The sequence below is a fragment of the Puma concolor genome, chromosome C1 (assembly GCF_028749965.1).
Source record: "Puma concolor isolate L17-30 chromosome C1, mPumCon1.1.hap2, whole genome shotgun sequence".
In the NCBI taxonomy this organism is placed as follows: Eukaryota; Metazoa; Chordata; class Mammalia; order Carnivora; family Felidae; genus Puma; species Puma concolor.
Genome location: NC_141674.1, coordinates 70981207 through 71001749, shown reverse-complemented (window position 1 = coordinate 71001749; position 20543 = coordinate 70981207). Strand labels below are relative to the sequence as shown.

General features: G+C 37.7%; 1 protein-coding gene across 6 annotated transcripts in view; it reads left to right on the top strand.

Moving 5' to 3' along the window:
- TTLL7 (tubulin tyrosine ligase like 7) overlaps positions 1–20543 on the top strand; it is a 143552-nt gene that overhangs the window by 34874 nt on the left and 88135 nt on the right. For 5 of the 6 annotated variants that reach the window (XR_015254825.1, XM_025912128.2, XM_086717404.1 and 2 more), the window contains exons 2-5: positions 14192–14387; positions 14597–14728; positions 19257–19378; positions 20316–20383. Coding sequence is in view for 5 of the 6 variants with exons in the window: in XM_025912128.2 (XP_025767913.1) it covers positions 14363–14387; positions 14597–14728; positions 19257–19378; positions 20316–20383 (347 nt within the window). In the remaining variant the exon portion in view is untranslated. The remainder of the gene's footprint in view (positions 1–14191; positions 14388–14596; positions 14729–19256; positions 19379–20315; positions 20384–20543) is intronic. The other variant, XM_086717406.1, reaches the window with a different exon arrangement.

The window sequence follows — 20543 nt, the reverse complement described above, 5'->3', positions numbered from 1 at the left end:
TCTAGACAGGCTTATATATGGATAATTTTGAATACTAGGTAAGATTAAAAAATAGTATACCCATGTGCCTATGAGGCACAACTGAAAATCAGCTTTGTTGATTTAGTATAATCCTTAACTTATAATACTGAGATGAATGTTTTGGATATATGGTTACATGCATAATTTTACAGATACTTAGTTAGGGTCAACTTTCATTCTTGAGTGTATTTATGTTGGTATTATTGTATGTCATATAGGTTTTTGATGACTTCTTGTCTTTTGATTGGTTTGGAATTTGCTAAGTAATTTCTCTAAAAGCAAATGTATGTATTGAAGGCCAGGCACGTTTTTTCTCACTAGAGCACCTACTGAAATGATGGTATTAAAAAATGTTTATTGCCTGAATTAGAAATGTAATGAAATAATGAAGGGATAAGTAAACTTTTAAACAGATTGGTGATACACCTTTATAGTATTCACTTACTCCATGTAAGAAAGAGAAGTCGAGGCTAAGAAAGAACAATTAGACAAGTTTGTACTATTTGAGAGTATAGCATCTGTGGATATTATGTCACTGTGTTCTGGTTAATTTCAGGCACCATTTCTGCATTCCATTAGTGTTTGCTAGAATAAAAGACCAAAATAGTTCTCTTCCTTTGAATTTCCATAAAAGGACTAGTTTCTCATCAAAGATCATGGTGCCAGATAGATACAGTGTTTTTAAATGCCTGGAATGACTTTTGGTAGAGTCTTACCTTTTTTTTTAAGTTTTTTTTGTTTTGTTTTGTTTTTAGTATTCTCTACACCCAACTTGGGGCTCGAACTCACACCCCTGAGATCAATAGTCTCATGCTTTTTTGAGCCAGCCAGGTGCCCTGAAAGATTCTTACTTTAAAATAGGCCAAGTTTGGGGCGCCTGGGTGGCGCAGTCGGTTGAGCGTCCGACTTCAGCCAGGTCACGATCTCGTGGTCCGTGAGTTCGAGCCCCGCATCAGGCTCTGGGCTGATGGCTCAGAGCCTGGAGACTGTTTCCGATTCTGTGTCTCCCTCTCTCTCTGCTCCTCCCCCGTTCATGCTCAGTCTCTCTCTGTCCCAAAAATAAATAAACGTTGAAAAAAAAATAAAAAAAAAATAGGCCAAGTTTATTAAAATATAGTTAAATTTAATTATTTTTCTTCATAGTGGGTGGGCCTGTCATAAAGGCTACTAGTATTTTATTTCTTTCCAAAGATTGATTTTATAAATCAATTTGCACCTAGCTTAGTGATCTAGAAACAAAATAGCCTAGTTATTCTTTTCCTCCTTGGGTCTAACGGTTATACACATCTTATTTTAGCTGATGGAGGTATGCAGCGCATTATATGAACTCAGCCTGTACGTTTTCCTTTTCCTGTATTGATTTTCTAAACTTTGACTACATGAGTCTCAGACCATGGCATAATTTTACTGGGCTTTAATTTAATTTACAGGGGTCTGAAAACTATGACAAATATACATGATACCAGAAGTTAATAAAATTGAAAATTTCTTACTTAAAGTTCAAAACCTCCCAACAAATTGTATCCCTCTGATGTGGTAACTTCAGGCTCTGTGTCTGAGATTGAAGAATATGTAAATTCAAAGACATTTTTAAAGCTGCTGCCTGGGAGCCAATTGTCTCACAGAGGAAACATACAATGTAGCCTCCTCTTATTTCACTTGAATTGTGGCATTTTATGCAAGGATATTTTGAAGTAATTCTCTTTATTTAAAAAACAAAAATGGAACCTAAGTTCATTAATATTTGTATTGGTTAGGCACCTGGTTTAAGCAAAAAAGAAATTTGTTAGTTTATATGACTGAAAAGTTCAGGAATGTGTTATCTATCTTTCTGCCTCCTTTATATAACTTCATCCTCAGGTTCTGTGTAGGGGTGAGATGGGGACCACCAGTGCAGGTACGTATGTTCTCAGATTCAAATCCAGGTCAAGAGAGAACATATATTCTTTAAGAATCTGAAAATGAGTTCTTGGCTTGAGTCTTGCTTGAGTCTTGGTCAAGGAGATGGGATTCCTCAGTAATTTTAGATGTAAGTCATGTGCCCAGTGTTGGGGTTGAGATCAGCATCCACCCCATTCAAAGCACATGGATCAAGGCGGAGTCGTGCTTTATCAGAGGAAATTCAGATTACTGTTCACAGAAAATGGGTAAGTGTAGGCTGTGGCAAATGATAAATGATAAACGATAAATGATCGAGGCGGAGTAGTGCTTTATCAGAGGAAATTCAGATTACTGTTCATAGAAAATGGGTAAGTGTAGGCTGTGGCAAATGATAAATGTCCAAGGGCAGTGTGCTAGTGACTTTGCATTTAGGCTGCTATATCTTGTTCAGAAACCAAAATAATAATTCTATTGGAATAGCATGTCCAATACAGGGTTCATTTAGACGGTGGTAACAGAAACGTAAAATAACAATAGCTTAACAAGATGGAGGTTTATTTTCTCTGGACATAGTCAGTCCAAGACTGATAAAGCATTCCATGACAAAACCAATTTTCTTTGAATTGCTGCAGCTCCTGCAATTGCATTTACATTCCAGGATGGAAGAAAAAAAAAATACAAATAAAATGAGTGTCCACCAGTTGTCTACGTTCCTGTTTAATAACTCCCACTTATATCTCATTGGCTGGAACTTGGTCATATGGCCATGTACACTTGTAAGGAAGTCTGGGAAATGTGGTTATATAGATTGGTACAATGCCACCTTAATAACCCAGTCAATATTTTGTTAGTAAGGAAGAACGAGTGAATGGCTATCAGGCAGGCAGCTGGTAGTCTTTCAACATGTGTTAACTTATTAACCGATATGGATGACATAGGAGGCTTGTTTAAAAACCCAATGAATTTTATATATTTAAGATTTAAAACTTGTTTTAGAAATAGATAAAAATATAAACAGTAAAAATAATCATACCCTAAAACTGGCAACAAGGTGTGCATTGAATCAGTATCAAATAAGGTCAGAGGAAGAGTAAAATATGATTCCAATTTATCTGTCTCTGTTTGGCTATAGTGAGGTCCTCTGTCAAGATAAGGAACATAAGAGGAGTGCCAGGTTTTCAGTGGAAGTTAAAGAGTTAAGTTTTGGACATTTAAAACTATAAATGTTGGTATCAGATGACATTTGGGTGATGTCATTTGGTCACCAGCTAAGCAGCTGCACATTTTGATATCTATTGTGCATTTTCTGGCAGAGAACAGAGAACTGGATATTTTAGAAATTCTCCATTTCCCCCACTCCCTCTGTTTCACCTTGTGATCTAGGTTACTGAAAGTTAGGGAGAGCTAGGTCCAAAGGACCACAGTTCCAACTCCGTAGCTTAGAACAAGAGAAGTCTTTGTGTCGTCAAGCATAGGTTGGGTGTTTTGAGGATATGAGGTTCAGCTGTCTTAGATTTGGTACTGTTCTTTGCAGGGTGAGGGAATGGGAGGAGGCAAATGGATTCACAAGAGTGAGTGATATGTGCAAAAACTAACTGATAACATCACATGTTATTCCTAAGGAGCAAATGAGACTTTTTTTAGGCTGCTGGAGAATTTTATAGAACTGCAGTATTACATTCTAAAGGAAATGTACCCAAAGAGGATTTTGACTCTGCTTAAGCCTTTGATGGTTACATTATCAAGCCACCTTGCCTTTTGCCACTTTGTTGACTGAATTATGGATGTTACTTCTTTGAACTTTATTTAGTTCAACATTTACTGAGTAGGCTTTTTGCCTTTTTTCATTATGCTAAGTACTGAAAATAAAACAACTATTAATAAGGGGAAAATGCCTTCAAGGTATGCTGTGTTATCATTTCCTATTTATCACTTTCTATTGTTTTCATGTCATACTAGGCTAAATTTAAAGACAAGACATTCCACAGAGCCTAGTGGACATTTTGTATGGATGCTGTAATTTAACCAAAAACATTGAACCAATACTAAGCAGGATAAGGCGATTTGGAAAACAAATAAGCAGTACATTAGTGAGAGCTACTGTTGCTCAAAGTCAATATTAATTGTTACTAGAATGAATAAATAGTTCTTCTGTTTATTCTTATATAATGTCACACTTGGCTTTCTTTCAGGTTTTTAGAAGTGGTTGATCAAATGTTTTTTTCAGGTCTAAAACACTACAGAGCTAGCTTTTGGGAATATACCCAGTCTGAGAAACGGACACAAAAGTTTCTGTGTTCAGGAAGTAAGTAGCTTCTCTGAAAACCTTTTTAATTTATACACACAATGAGGGGTGCCAATGTACTATTGTTAGGATGGTTGTTTGGGTGATGTCATTTGTTCACCAGTCAGGCAGCTGGGCGTTTTGAAAATCTATTGTAATTTCTTGGCAGAGAGCACAGAAATGGGAACAGTCAGCTTTGGAATGGACCTTTCTATGTTTAATTAAAATCATTTTATTTATGAAAGTAGAGGTTTTCCTTATCTACAGTCAATCACTCATTCTGTTGTGTTATTTTCTATTTTTTTTCTATCTGTCCTTTTCTGAAAATATAAAACTGAAATCATCTTACCCTACACACTGACTCTTCCTTCTGCAGGCATTCTCTTGATGACTGGTGCCCGCTTCTACCCAGATCCTCTAAACCAGAAATCTCCAAGTCATCTGATATCACCTTTCCTTTCTTGATCACCAACTGTAGTAGCAGTATCCCTTTGCCCTGTGTCTGTTGCTTTTATCTGTGATCAAGCTCGTACCATCTCTCTTCTGGAGAAGGATGTCTTTGTAACATCCTCTCAGGACCGGGTCTCCATTCTTGCCCCGTCCTATCCAGCTCCCGTGATTACTGCCAGTGTAATTGATTAAAAAGAAATTTAGGGGATGCCTGGGTGGCTCAGTCAGTTAAGCATCTGAGTCTTGATTTCAGTGCAGGTCATGATCTCATGGTTCGTGAGTTTGAGCCTCACATTGGGCTCACTGCTGTCAGCACAGAGCCTGCTTGGGATCCTCTGTCCTCCCATCTCTCATGCGGTCTCTCTTTCTCAGAAATAAACATTAAAAAAATATTTAGGTTGTGTTACTCCTCTTAAAGTCCTTCAGTGACTCCACATTTCTTATGAGTTAGGATCAGACCTAAATTTGTGACTTAGAACATAATTCTATTCTAAGGAGACATGTGATGGTTCAAATGAAAGTATCTTGGCCATTTTACTTTCCCTATTGTTTCAGAAGGCTAAACCACGATAAGGGTGCATTCATTCTTTATGTTAGGAATGACATATTCGATGCTCATCCTCTGTAGAACAGGACTGGCTGTTGCCTCCTCCTCCTCCTTTCTTATCTTCCTCATGTAGTTCTTGACACTTTTATTTCATTATATGTTCATTCCTAAGTTCTCTCTCTCCCTCTCTCTCTCTCAATATATACTATATGTTATTTATGTACTTTTAAACCTTGTATAAATAATATACTACTATATGTATTCCTCAACTTTTTTTCGTCTGCGTTATTTGTGTGATTCATCATGTAATTCTAGTTTGTTTATTTTTACTGACGCATAGTACTTTCGTTGCATGCGTGCAGCAATGTACCACAATGTTGATGTTCATCTGCAACCCCTCTCCCCCATTTCTCAGCTATTCATGACTGTTTCAGATCAAGTTACCATGCTCCTGGCCCGGTGCTTGAGAGCAGAGGGTATATTATTAATCTTTGTGGTTACTGTTAATCCTCATATGTGTAATGATTTTTAGTAGACTGCTTATCTTTAAAATGAATGTCTTGGTTGGCCACCATTGGTGGCTGATTTGGGCTCAAACAGGGGTATCAGTTGCCTTTGTAGATTAATAAAACCTCACCTCACTTAGCTGTCTCCGGTAGTAAATCCTTTGTAGTAAGGAGAGATCCTTTGTAGTAAGTGTCTTCCTTTCCAGCTGTTCAGAGTCCTGCTTGGCAAATGCTTTCTTTCTAAGTCATGCACATGTTTCTGCTTAAAAAGACCAGTGGGGAAGGAGTAGACCCCAGCAGTGGTGTCCTCCACTTTCCTGGAGTTTGCCCCTGCCACCAGCTGTTGGCCCGTAGTCCAGTAGTTCTCAAACTTTAGCCTACATCAGAATCAGCTGGAGAGCTTGTCAGTTGTTGAGCCTCACTCACCCCTGGAATGTGATTTGAAAATTCTGGGCTTGAACCCAAGAAAATGCTTTTCTAATAAGTGCAGGTGATGCTGATACTACTGTTCCTGGAACCACACTTCAAGAATCCCTGCTCTAGGCCAACATTTCCTAATCTTTATTTTATTTTCTTGACTCGTGGAGCCCTTTAACATTAATATGTAATTTCATATCACTTACATGAATTTTAAAGTCACTATATAATTTTGTAATTTTTACATGTTATAAAGAAGGACTTTAAGCTTAAAAAGAAAGTGTCAGCTTAGTATTAAACATTGTGGTCCCCTAGAGCCTTGCTACTCAAAGTGTGGTCTGTGGAGCAGCATACCTGGGAACTTGTTAGAAATGCAGACTCTGAGGCCCCACCCCTCAGAGTCTGAACTAATGGATCAGAATCTGGACTTCAACATCGTAGTTATATAGTATTCTCAGATGATTGGTATGCACATGAAAGTTTAAGAAGCCACTGGTCTAGAGCTCACATTAAATCCAATCCTGATAATATCAAAACAAATAAGAAATATTTCAAATTTTAATGTTTAAAAATTGGCGCATATTTCACTTACTTTCATTTTCTTACTGTCACTTAAGAAAAGCAGGATCTCAGGGCGCCTGGGTGGCTCAGTCAGTTAAGCGTCCGACTTCGGCTGGGGTCATCGCCTCTCAGTTCATGAGTTTGAGCCCCATGTCAGGCTCTGTGCTGACAGTTCAGAGCCTGGAGCCTGCTTCGGATTCTGTGTCTCCCTCTCTCTCTGCCGCTCCCCCACTCACACTCTGTCTCTCTAAAATAAAATTAAAAAAAAACAGAAAATAAAAAAAGAAAAGCAGTATCTCTTTGCAAATAAAAATAATATATCAAATTTGGTTTGGGGACCAAGTGCTAAAATTTAGTGATGTGTTACAGCACAAAAATAGATGAATGTATTCATGACCTGATGTCTGGAAATATTTCTTTTTCCACACAAAAAAATCAACTGCCTCAGTGTGCCTGTGTGGCCCAGTCGGTTAAACGTCTGACTCTTGATTTTAGCTCAAGTTATGATCTCAGGGTTCGTGGGTTTGAGCCCGCGTCAGGCTCTGAGCTGACAGTGTGGAGCCTGCTTGGAATTCACTCTTTTTTCTCTGCTTCTTCCTCTCTCGTTCTCTCTCTCCCTCTCAAATAAACATTAAAAAAAAAAAATCAGCTGTCTCATTTGATAATTTTCATGAAATAATAGATTTCTGACTGCTACTTGTAGTAACCTCTCTGCAATAATACGTTATGTGTGTGGAGAGTGTTTTTTTCCCCTAAGTAAAAGCCTGATTGGATATGATTTTTGTAACATTATCTTTCAGTTATTTTGATGTAGTACTAGAAACATCTTTCATGAGATACTTACAGTTTAGCAATCCGGAGAGGTTTATTTTGAGGCAAATTTGCAGAATGATCATTTAAAAATGTTCTTGTAACTTGTGTTTCAATATCTTTGTTCATCTTACCTCTTTTCTTTTTTTTTTTTTTTAAATTTTTTTTAACGTTTATTTACTTTTGAGACACAGAGAGACAGAGCATGAACGGGGGAGGGTCAGAGAGAGAGGGAGACACAATCTGAAACAGGCTCCAGGCTCTGAGCTGTCAGCACAGAGCCCGACGCAGGGCTCAAACTCAGGAACCGTGAGATCATGACCTGAGCTGCAGTCGGACGCTTAGCCGACTGAGCCACCCAGGCGCCCCAGTACCTCTTTTCTTCAAACAGCTGTCTATAGGGATAATAATAACGGCACCTTTTAGGTTGTGAAGATCAGAGTTTTAGATGTAAAAACCTAGACGAGTGCCTGGCACATAGTATGTTTAACATTAAATGACTGAAATCACCCGATCCCTTCCCTTTTCTTGTGTTCTTCCTCTTCCTCATCAGTGTTGTTACAGTCCAGAGCAGGAGAAGGATAGACAAATTTAATTATCCATTGTATAAAATTAAGGGGTATACTGGGCCCAGTACAGAGGCTCGCTATCTTTTTTTTTTTTTTTTTTTCTCCAGCAGAGGAGAATACTATAAAGTGGAGCTATGGAGAACTAGAAAATAGTGCCTAGGGGGAGGTAGCAAGGTTCAAATAGGGAGTTTGTGATGGTTATTAGTGTTACTGGTCATATGATAAGATTGTACTTCCTAACTCTTGTTGGCTGGGGTCATGTGACTTATTCAGGCCATTGGCGTGTGAGTAGAAATTTTGTGTGTCATTAGTTGCCTATATAAGAGCCTCCAAAACTCTTTCCCTCTGGTACAGTGACTGGTTTTAGGATGATGGCTGCTCTAACAGCTTGGCTTCCTGTGTGACTGTGAAATGCAGAGCAGCCCTGCCAGTCTTTGGTTGATATGTAGCATGATTAAGAGATAGACCTTAGCTGTTTTAAGCTCCTGAGATATGGGGGATATTTATTATTGCAGCAAACTGTAGACTCTCCTAATACAGATTGTTGTTTTGAGATCTGAAAAGTCATATTATTAGTGGGATAGCACGTATGGAATGGGGACAGGAGTAACTTAGATGCCAAAAACTATGATGCTAGGAGACAAGAACCCAAGAGGGTCATCAGCAGTGTGTGAAAATCTAATGTCTGTCCTGGGGACACAAGGTGGAGAGAGGGGTTGGGATCTCCCTGCCCCTCTTCTCTCCTTCTCCGTCAGAAAATTGATACCCTATCAAAAGTACATAAAACTGGTTATATACACTGTGAACATGTTTGTTCTCCTTGTCAGTGTGAAAATAGTAATTTTAAAACCAATGTAGAAAATAAATACATAGGAAAACCAGGATTTAGGAATAAGAACCATACTGGAGGGCTTAGACATTGTTCAGTACCACAGAAATGGTATGTCTTCTCCATTCCTTCCCCTTCACACATGTTCACATCCTCATATGCTTACAGGCACATATGTGCACATACACATCAGATTTTTATCAATTCCATTTGGATTCAATCCATCTGGATTCAAATTTCAAATTGCAACTCTTGGGGTACCTGAGTGGCTCAGTCGGTTAAGCATCTGACTCTTGATTTCGGCTCGGGTCATGATCTCATGGTTTGTGGGTTTGAGCTCCGCATCAGGCTCTTCGCTGGCAGTACAGAGCCTGCTTGGGATTCTCTCTCTCCCTCTCTCTCTGCCCCTCCCTTGTTCGTGCTCTCTCTCTCTCTCTCTCTAAATAAATAAATAAATCAACTTTAAAAAATAAAAAATAAAAATAAAAGGCTCTTCGTTAAATAAAAATAAAATGAAATTGTAACTCTTCTCCTTACTTTCCCCCCACGTTCCTGGTCTCCTAATCAGTTGTGTTCCCCACCCCCCCAGTACTTAGCATTTTCTGACGTTTACTTATTTAATATGTTTGCTGTTATTGTTAGTCTCTCCCCAACTAGAGTGTAAGCACCACAAAGAAAAATTTTTTTTTACCTATTTTGTTCACTAAGAACAGTGGCTGCTACATAAGAGTATTTGTTGAATTGTAGTACCTTCATGAAGGAAAAAAACAGGAAGACAGTCTGGATATGGATAGCTGCCTTGGGGTTCTAAGAAGACAGATTAAATCTGATGCAACTTTGTGATCTCAACTACATTTTAAACCACAGCTTGATTCTCTTGCTCTCATTCTCTAGCTTTTAAAACAGCTCCAGTCAAGCAGAATTAAGCTTCTTTGTAAAATCTTCAATGTGTCATGTTTAAAGACTGAATTTTGAAGGTAGCATACAAAGTGGGAAATGTCATGGGCTTTAAAGACAAGCCACTTCATTGTCACCTATTAGGTGTGACTTTGGGCAAGTTACTTAGCCATGAAATCTAAATTTTCCTATATTTAAAATGGGAATAAAACATACCAGGGCATTTATTAGGTGGACTAAATACACATGAAGTTATGTGAAAAATGCTTAGTACACAGGAGGTACTGGTTTATATTCGTTTCTTTCTCCTTCCTTCTCATCATAAAAACAGCTTTTATTAAATTTTTATTTAATATAATTTTACATATTTTCATCTTAACCCTAATTTTGGTTCCCACTGACTTTTGGTTAAGATTACTAAAATTTAGTAATCTATGGTAATTAAAATTCTGCCAATATGTTTGAAGAACCCATTCTATATAGCATTCACTGGGCACAGATTCCTGGGGATGTTGGGAACATCTGAATTTCTCTCATAATTTCCACAAAAGGTGTTTGGTGTTCATCTTATTGTCAAAAATACCAACCAATGCTATCCTCATTGCATTGGTATTTTCTAAGGCTGGAAAAAGTCAATTTCTTCCTTTTGCACAGTAAGAAATTAAGTCATGTATCTGTTAAGTGGCAGAATAAAGGATAAGAATTGAAACTGACCTCTTGTTCAGTGCTCTTTCTATCATATTGTATTTTGATCTAAATGACACGCAAAGTTTGGTGGGTTTGTTATTAACATTGTAATGATGAAACAAACTTTTATCACATGTATCTTACTTTTTCAAAAGGTAATAGCGTGGGATACTAATGGGTGTACACGAAAGGGTGTCTCCTTCAGCTGTGCACCTGCCACAACAGGCTGCCACCACTCGATGCATATTTCCCACATGCTCTTCTGTTATTTTACCCAGATGTAAACTTCTAGATACTTTGCCTTTTTCACTTAAAAATGTGAAAGTAATATATTGTAAATGATATGTGTTTGTTTCTGAGAGCCCCATGACCACCTCTGGTTCCTGCCAGGTGGCATCATGAACAAGTACTTTCTTGGCATTGTGTGAGGCAATATTCTAGGCTCTGGAAGTGGAGGATTGAAGAAGATAGAAGAAAACCAGAACCACTTGTCTTCACAGAGCTTACCTTCTTGGTTTGTGGTTGGTGATATGATAGGGGTACAAATAATGGTCTCTGTGATAGACCAGAAGAGGGAGTAATGAATTTCTTCAAACATAATCAGAGGAAGCTCTAAGGAAAAAGTGGAAATTTGTATCTGGACTTTAAGTGATGGGTTGTAATTCAACAGAAAGGACTGGGAAGAAAGAGCACTCCAACACAAATGTATTGGAATTACAGCTTTTTGTGTTTTAGTCTTATGTATCTATTGTTTTGGATGGTAGCCCTTGAACTTCTATATTCAAGGTGCCCATTTGCTTGACATTTTTGAGAACTGAGTCCTTCTGGAAATGGCTTATTTGCAGAACAAAATTGCTTATTTGTCTTAGAAATCAATTTCTGCTGATCTTCTAATTCTTTTTTTCCCCAATTTGTTTACTTCAACTAGAGATGAAGATTATAATGGATGATTTTTTCTTTCTTTCTTTTCTTTTCTTTTTTTTTTTTTTTTAACCTATTTGGCCTTTTTAAATACAGGTTCCAAAGTTTTCTTCTTTGTTTTACTTTTTTCTTGTCTGTGTATGTTATAACTATTATTGGCTTCAGTGTCATTATGTGCTCGCAGCAGACGTCAAATTTGGCTGCATGACACAATTATATGGAGAGCTAAAAAAATGCTGATGCCTGGGCCCCACTTGGGTCTGGGGTGTGGCCTTGGCGCTAGGAGTTTCAAAAGTTTCTCAGGTGATTCTACTTTGCAGCCAAGTTTAAGAAACCCTTGGCTTGAAGTATTTTGGAGGTAACTGAAACATGCTGTGCGCTTCTGGAAAGTAGGTAACCATGGCTCATTTAAGTGATGTGATCAATCTTGCCGTCTCACATCTTTCACTAGGGATACAATGAAATGATTAGAATTGAGATGGTAGGATGAAGTTCTTGAGTTTGTTAAAGCACTCTTACTGTTATTCACCAAAATATAAATGCAACTAAGTAAAGCATATAAAGATAGACTAGATTTAAGGCCTTTAAATTCCTGTGTGGTGAGTGAAGGGGTAACAGTTCCTGTTTTGAGCTCTATACTAATCAAAGCTGTTTGGCTCATTATTTAAGTCAGAAATTAACAAATCTGTTTTTAGAGCTGATAACAATTACTAACTTATTGTCAACGTAGTTTGGCAGATGTTGTCTCAAACTCTTCTTGACTTTGTCACCTACTTTCGATGTAATACGTACTCTGTTACCATAAGAGAATCTTTGTTTACTCCAGTAACAAGATGTTGGACAAGGACTTGTAAACCCACATAGTTACCTCCCTGAGGTATCAAAGAGCTTCCAGAAAGAAATCACACTGAACTTTAGACCACTCCTTTCTTTTATTCTGAAAAGTAATCTAGTCTATTTCCAGCTTGGAATTGGGAGCTGAGGTCAGGCTGGGGATGTTTACTGTGACTTCACTGTTTGATTTTGAAGTATTGTGATCTCCCACAATACACCCATAACTGGCAGTTTGCACTGCAACTGGGTTACCAAGTTTTTGTGTTTTTTTTTTTTTTTTTTACATCTATATAGCATATTAGCACGGTGTCTGAAAATAGTGGGGGCTCTGTGAACAGTATGAACAATAAGTCAGAGTTGGGTTCAAAGCCTAGGTTTCTATTTATAAACTGTGTTACCTTGATATATTTAACTTATTTAGCCTTGATTTCCATGTCTAGAAAATTGCAGAAATGGTATCTCAATTCCAGGTGTGTTAATTAGGTAAGATATTTTAGATTCTTAGCAGTGCCTGTCCACAATTGTTCTGTAATAAGTAATAGTTAACTAGTTTTCATATTGAATTATTCTAGATAATTATTCTAGTAAAAATGATACCCAAAAACTAAGTTCTAAATTTTCTTTAATAATGAATCCTATTATTAATAATGACTATTGAGGGTGATGTATTAAGAGTCACATTTTATATAGCTGAATTTCTGATAAACCTGATAACCTCCTGATAAAGGTATTGATACCATACCTTTGTTTATCATGATAGGCTTTATAGTTTTTCATTGTGCTTAGAGACATTTTACAAGCACTTAAAGATTCTTACAACATGAAGGGAGAAATTAGAAAGTTGACAGTATAGACTGGGCAATATAGTATAGTCAGGGCATAAATACCTAGGTTCATACATACACAGTGAAAATAAGTGGACTGTAATATAGGCCATGCTGAGGTGTAGCCGAATCAAATGAGCTCATTAAAAAATGTTTATTGCTGGGGCGCCTGGGTGGCTCAGTCGGTTAAGTGTCCGACTTCGGCTCAGGTCATGATCTCAGGGTCCGTGAGTTCGAGCCCCGCGTCGGGCTCTGTGCTGACCGCTCAGAGCCTGGAGCCTGTTTCAGATTCTGTGTCTCCCTCTCTCTCTGCCCCTCCCCCGTTCATGCTCTGTCTCTCTCTGTCTCAAAAATAAATAAACGTTAAAAAAAAAAAATTAAAAAAAAATGTTTATTGCATTCCTCTGTGTGCCCAAATAAGATCAGCATAATGATGACTCCTCTCATTTTCTGCCTTTCAAAATTGTGTTCATTTTTAAAGGCACAATTCAAATGTGGTCTACTTTATGAAGTCATCAACTCCCTCCCTACCAAGAAGCCCCCCCTCACCCCCGCCACCCCTTCACTAGGAATCGCTTTTCTCTGTATTTCGTTGTATGTGATCTCTGCCTTGGCAGTCACTTCACTGTGTCATATTAAAAGTGATGCTGCATCTAACTTTCAGGTGTTGGGTTGAAGGTTGTGTGGGGTCCTAGTTAAGGCACTGACTTTGACACCAGAGAGTTGTTCACTTTAATCTCCACATTGTCACTTTTGTGTAAAGATTTGCCCTTTCTGAGATCAATTTACTTAACTGTAAGCTAGGGATAAAAGCTTCCACCTCATGGTTTTGCTGCAAGATTAAATGGCTTAAGTGGCCTACGATAGTCAGCGTTCAGTAGATGATAGCGAGTGTGGTTATCGTCATTATTTGTGTATGGCATGCTATTTATTGTGTATAAATATGATATGTAACTTAAATAAAACCTCCTCCTCTAGACTACACTTTTTAGGACAGGGAACTATCACTTGGCATTTTGCGTAAGATTTTATAAATTAACAAACATTTGTCGATTGAGTACAGTAACTTTCACCTTCACTTGACTTTTAAAGACAATAGAAAAATTTCGTCAGAGTTGTTTTCTAAAATGACTTTGTTTTAAAATCCCTACAGGTACCTTCTCATCCCATAACTTCGGTGTCCTGAAATCTGAGGATTCCACCAAGATAATATGATAGGCACTTTCAGTGATTTAGAGCTGTATCCTACTTAGACTCATGCAGGCCTTCCAGATTTCCTGAGAGCTTGGTCCAGTAACACACACTGTCACAGGCACAGACAATAATGCCATCTCTGCCTCAAGAAAGAGGTAAGCAGATTGACTTAATCACACTACAAAATGTGGATATGTTATAGATCATCACTGAATTTTTTTTTTTAAGAATTAAAAATTAATTGAGGACTTTTAAGTAGAATTTATAATTTTATTTTTTTTTTGGCGGGGGGGGCATTTGTGTTCTCTGCTATGGAATTTTTGTTATTTCAGTGATATTTGGCTGGTTTACATTTCTTTTAAAGTTATTCAGGGACCCTCTCCCCTGGATCTGAATACAGAATTGCCTTATCAAAGCACAATGAAAAGGAAAGTCAGAAAGAAGAAAAAGAAGGGAATCATTACAGCAAATGTTGCTGGGACAAAGTTTGAAATTGGTAGGTCTCCTCAGAATCATAATTGTTGGGGAAACTGGTTTGATGTTGAAAACAATGTAGACATTCTGGAGATAATGATCTTTTGTGTAATTGATTTTTTTTTATGTTTATTTATTTTGAGAGAGAGAGGGCGAGCATGAGTGGGGGGAGGGGTGGTGAGAGAGGGCGAGAGAGAATCCCAAGAAAGCTCTGTGCTGGCAGTGCAGAGCCTGATGCAGGGCTCAAACCCACCAACCATGATATCATGATGTGAGCCGAAATCAAGAGTCAGATGCTTAACCAACTGAGCACCCAGGTGCCCCTGTAATTGATTTTTAAGTGTATTCTATAAAATTTTCTATTTTATGAGACATTTAACATGTTAATAATCAGAAAGAACATCAATGTAAACATTGCTAAAAGCTTTAGCTATTAATGGGATAGTATTCAATAGATGTGATTTTGATTAATACTTAGTTTTTAAATCAAGTATCAAATCAACATGAAACAGATTAAAATGTTAGATGCAAAATAAAAAAACACAAAATTTGAGATTTTTTATTAAACAATGAGAACCTGGCTTAAGGAATAAAAACATATTTCTCTCTGTGTTTTAGAAAATTCTTTTGATGATGCTGTTGCTTTTTATTAATGAAATTGCAGTTCTTATGTGTAAGCAGTATCTGTAGTATAGAGAATAGATAAGAAGAATAATCGTTTTAAATTAAGATACATTTGTCCAGCATTGCAAACAAAACTCTTAACAAATACCGTAAGTACTCAAATAATCTTCCTCTCAACCATTTTGCACTAAAAGTTAAGGAAAATCATGTGAACCTCAAGGATGTTAATTATTCTTACCCTTATTAATCTTTGGGAATCTCATTTCATTTGCAGTAATTCACCAAAGTTCTTGAGCAATCAGTGGAATACTTCAATGGAATTGAGGTCCCCTGATACTCTGTTCCAACAAGTGGTCCTCAGAGGAAGGGACTTGAAGCAAGTTAGCATGGGAGGGTGAAATATGAAAGATTCAGGGTTTATCTGCAGCATGTTTTCTAGGAACAAGAGTAAGGCGACTGTTGTTAAAGTGGTTGATGGGTGGTGTTAACTTACCCTCTTGGTTTTACGGTTCTGGCAGGGTTCATAAGGAGCCTTGATCTATAGGAGAGTGTTTCAGTGCACTTCCCCGTCACTTTCCCAGGAAGTCTTCCCAGGGCTGAAGTTGCCTTAGCATTCTTTATAATGATTCCTACCTCCTTGCTGAGCCTGCTCATTTGTGTTTAACAAAATTCCTGTAGGGCCTTGAATCGGGGACCGTTGAGAGAATACAGAGCTAAGTATAGGGGAGGGAAAGAGAGAATGGACCATGTGCCTAGGAGAAAATTCTACCTTGCTTTTCCCTCATTTAAGCTAGTGAATGCAACAGCGTACTTCTTACAATTTAATTACTGCTTCCTTGACAGTTGACTTATATAATGGAAATACACTTAAGCCATAAGTCAGCACACCTGTGTTTTTGCCCTGGTGTTGCCTATTTCCTCAGGCAGAAAACCTTGCTATAGTTTTAATAGTAATTTTTTACAACCATTGGCCAAACATTTCCACATGTATCATTTCACTTAATCTTCCAAATAACCCTGCATATAGGCTGCATTACTCCCTTGCTCCCTTTCCCCCTGTCTTCCCTCACTCTAATAGTGAATTTGAAGTGGCTAATAGCCATAAGAAAATATGCATGGAAAAATAAAAACAGGAAAATAGGATGAATCTTGTGGCTGATAAGAATACAAAATACATTCCTTGAGACCCTCTATAGTTAGAGATGGATTTGACTCGGAGCCTCAACCGAAGCAAATATTAAAACACAATCCACTCTAGAATGCACAGCAGGAGATAAAATCATACTGGTTATTCAACGGATATAGGACTTCTGTGTTCCTGTGTCTTGAGAGAAATTTTTCTTATAGTTCCTTATGAAGACACATTGTGGAATAGTGAAGTGTATTCCCACAGTTCTATAATTAATACATTATGACATTTCACATGATTTTCTTAATATGTCCTTTATAGCAGAGTTGAAGAAACAAGCCCAGTGAGAGTTAGCAACTTACCCAAGTTCATACAGATGGTGAAAGTGGAACTTGAACCTGAATTCATTTCATTCCAGATTCAGTTTTCTTTCTACTATATCATGCTGCCTAAGTAAAGTATGAATTGAAATTTAAAATGAGAAACAAATGTATCTTCTGTATCTAAAATTTAGATAGTTGCATGGATTCCTATTTTTAAAACTTCTGCTTAGCCTCTGAAAGCTCTATGGGTCTAGGGAAAAAAAATCATGGGACAAATTGTGAGGAATGTATTTTTGGTAATTTTTATTAAATGGGGACAAAAAAGATCCGAGAAGCGGGTATGTGATATGCAAAGGGAAACGTGAGAAAGTGGTTCATATGGTTATCTCTATTGTTCCAGCAGGGTGTTTGGCTTGGTAGAAGTTCAATATGGAGGCAACTGTTTCACCTCCTTTTTAAAAGAGAGCTCCTAACACATCAGCCTTATAGGCATGGAGTTAGGCTTTAGGTGTCAAGAACTTTCTATTTTGAACCGACACATTGAAGGGGTTTCTTTTCCATGTATTGGAGGATGATATCCTTAAAAGATTCCAACTGATTTCTAAAATTTCAATTCAAACAAAAATTTGATTAAATAAATTAAACTTACTGGAGAAAAAAGTGACATTTTAACTCCCAACATTGTATTTTGAAGTTCGACTTTGTCAGCTCTCCATGCTTTGAACTTCATAATAAAAGAGACTTATATATGACTGACCTTACATATTTGATTTTGTGAATCTAAGGAAAGAGTAGATCTTTTCCACTATGGCTATGTAACCTGAATGTCCTCAGCCTCACTGGTTCATGTATACATTTATGACCACGTTTGAGTAGCTCATTATACGTCCTCCCTCTAATTGCCACCCGCTCCAATCCTCTCTTTAAGGTCTTCTCAGTGATTTCTGAGCAGCCCCAGACAGTGTCTCTCCTATACTCAGGAGCAGGTCTACTCTTGGGCTGATGCTCTGGCCTCATTATTTTTTTCTGCTTATGAGTCAGTTAAAGGAGTCTCCCAGACTGTGTGGCTATTGTCCTTGCCCTTCCTGGGAGCCCCACGTGGCACGGCAGGTGCTGAGGCTTCAGCTCACCAACGCTGCATGGTGGTCTGGGGCAGACCAGAGAAGAACAGCCCTTTTCCCAACTCTTGCTTTGTACATTTTTACCTGGGCCTTCAGAACAGCCCCAAAGGTTCCCAAGCCTCTTATGGAAAACTACCACTCCAGCTCCACATTCCTCCCCCAGCCCCAACTTCACCCACCACCAATCACTGTTCCCTCCTTTTATGTCTGGGTTCTCAGAACCAGTGCATAAAAAGCCCCTTCCTTCTCCTCAGCCAAATAAGCAATCAGAGTCTCTAGGACTTGAGACCAACAGGTGTCTTTTCATCAGTTTTATGCCTGAGCCAGGTAGATTCAGACAACTGACCCCCAATTACCATTTCTCCCTTTACGAAGGGTACCAGTATGTTTAAAAATATTTAAAAATAAAGTGTTGAAATGCGTCTATACAGTTACACCATTCTATGAAGACTCAGAATTTTTATTTAGTTTTTAAAAATATTTATTTATTTTCGAGACAGAGACAGTGCACGAGCGGGGGAAGGGCAGAGAGAGGGAGACACAGAATCTAAAGTAGGCTCCAGTCTCTGAGCTGTCAGCACAGAGCCTGAAGCGGGGCTCAAACCCACGAACCGCGAGATCATGACCTGAGCCCAAGTCGGACTCCCAACCGACTGAGCCACCCAGGCACCTGTGCTTGTCTTTATTCTGAACTTGAAATTTGTTGGATATTAATTGTGATATTCAAGTCAGAGAGGGGCATATAAATAGTTTGTACTAAAAAACAAGCTTTCCTCTGAGCATACATTCTTTCAATAGGATTAAAGGGTTAGGAGCAGATAGGAGGGCCAGTTTCTAGATCTCTGCTGTGAATTCTGCTTCATTATTTCATATCCTGGGTCAACACAGCTGACTTGGTTTTAACTGCTAAAAATAATTTGAACTGGGGAGGTGGAAAGTAAAGGATAGGCCTAATGATCAGGGACTATTATTACCTTTTCCCTTTTGTACCTAGCCCAAGGTCACAAAAAAGCCCTGAAGTACATTTTCCTTAGTGTTGTCTCAGCTGTGTGTATGTTTTCACTGTGCCATGAATAATCCCTGAACTCTTTAGCAGTGTTGTGTATCCGCTAAATCTCGGAGGGCTGAAACCAGGGATTTTGAGTGCAACCTAAAAACAGTTCTCAGTTACTGTGAGTATAATTTGGCCCTAGATAAATTGTTGTAACTAAAAACAAGGTTATGCTATAACTAATGGATATTTTGCAAGTGAAATACTGTGAGATAAAATTTGCGCAGATCAGAAAATGTTTCCACAAGGAATATACTTCAGAAGTATTTTAATTTTCATTTAACGTAACCGTTTACTTGCAGTTCGTTTAGTAATAGATGAAATGGGATTTATGAAAACTCCAGATGAGGATGAAACAAGCAACCTTATATGGTGTGATTCTGCAGTTCAGCAGGAGAAGATTGCCGAGCTGCAAAATTACCAGGTGGGGAATTAATCATGACCAATTATTGGTTATCAGGAAAGTTATATGAATTCCATTATAATTTTACTTAGATAGGGTTGGTTCTTAATGTGTTGACATATTAAATTTCAGTTCTAACTTACCCAAACAGCCTGTTTTGTTGCTGTCCGGTTGTACTGACTCGTCACATAAGGCCTGAATTCTTTCAAATCAAACTTTTAACGTACCATGAGATCATGACCTGAGCCAAAGCCAAGAGTCAGACGCTTAACCGACTGAGCCACCCAGGTGCCTCATAACCTCTTTCCATCTTTAAGGAAGAATGAATAGGAGAAAAGTCTTCCTACACTGCTGCTTTGTGTTATGCTTAAAGATGGGTGATGTGGAGTAGCTTGCACAGACAGATCAGGAACTAGAAGTACCTTACCATGTCTGCTATGTGCAGTCTGGCTTCATTCTTTGATTTTTAGAATGTAACGCAAGCATATTAAAAAATAGACATCAAACTAAAAAGCCAAATACACAGAACTTTAGACAACTGACATTTTGTATAGTTCTTTGTTAGTGTGGTGGGAAATACAAAATTGACCATAGGGAACAAACAAGGCCATTTTCACCAATATTTATACAATGCTTATCTGTATGAATATAGAAAATTGAGGATAATAGAAATAATTTGGACATAGAATTACTAGTTATTTGACACAGAAAATTGTAACTTTGATACCTGTGTAAATACCCTTTTCTGATTTCTGAAAAAATTTGCAATTTCATTCTTTGCTTATTGTAGATTCTTGAATTCTACAGATTCCTTGTAGGTCATTTAATTTTAAATGTTTTATGTTAATAGTTTTTAAAAAATATTTAACTCAGAAGATGGATGTAACTCTATTATAGTATAAATGAATATATTCATTAAGTCAATGAGAACATTAATGTTTACCTTTTTATTTTCCAGAGGATCAACCATTTTCCAGGAATGGGGGAGATCTGTAGAAAGGATTTCTTAGCAAGAAATATGACCAAGTAATCTTCATTTACTTATAATAGAGAATTTCTTATAATTTTTGAAATTTGCATTTTCAATATTATAGTGTATCTTTCACCAGGTTACATTGATTTGAAATGATACTTTGATGGAAGAGAGAACTGTAGAGTTAGCAGGGGTTAGAAGTTCCCTGGTTCT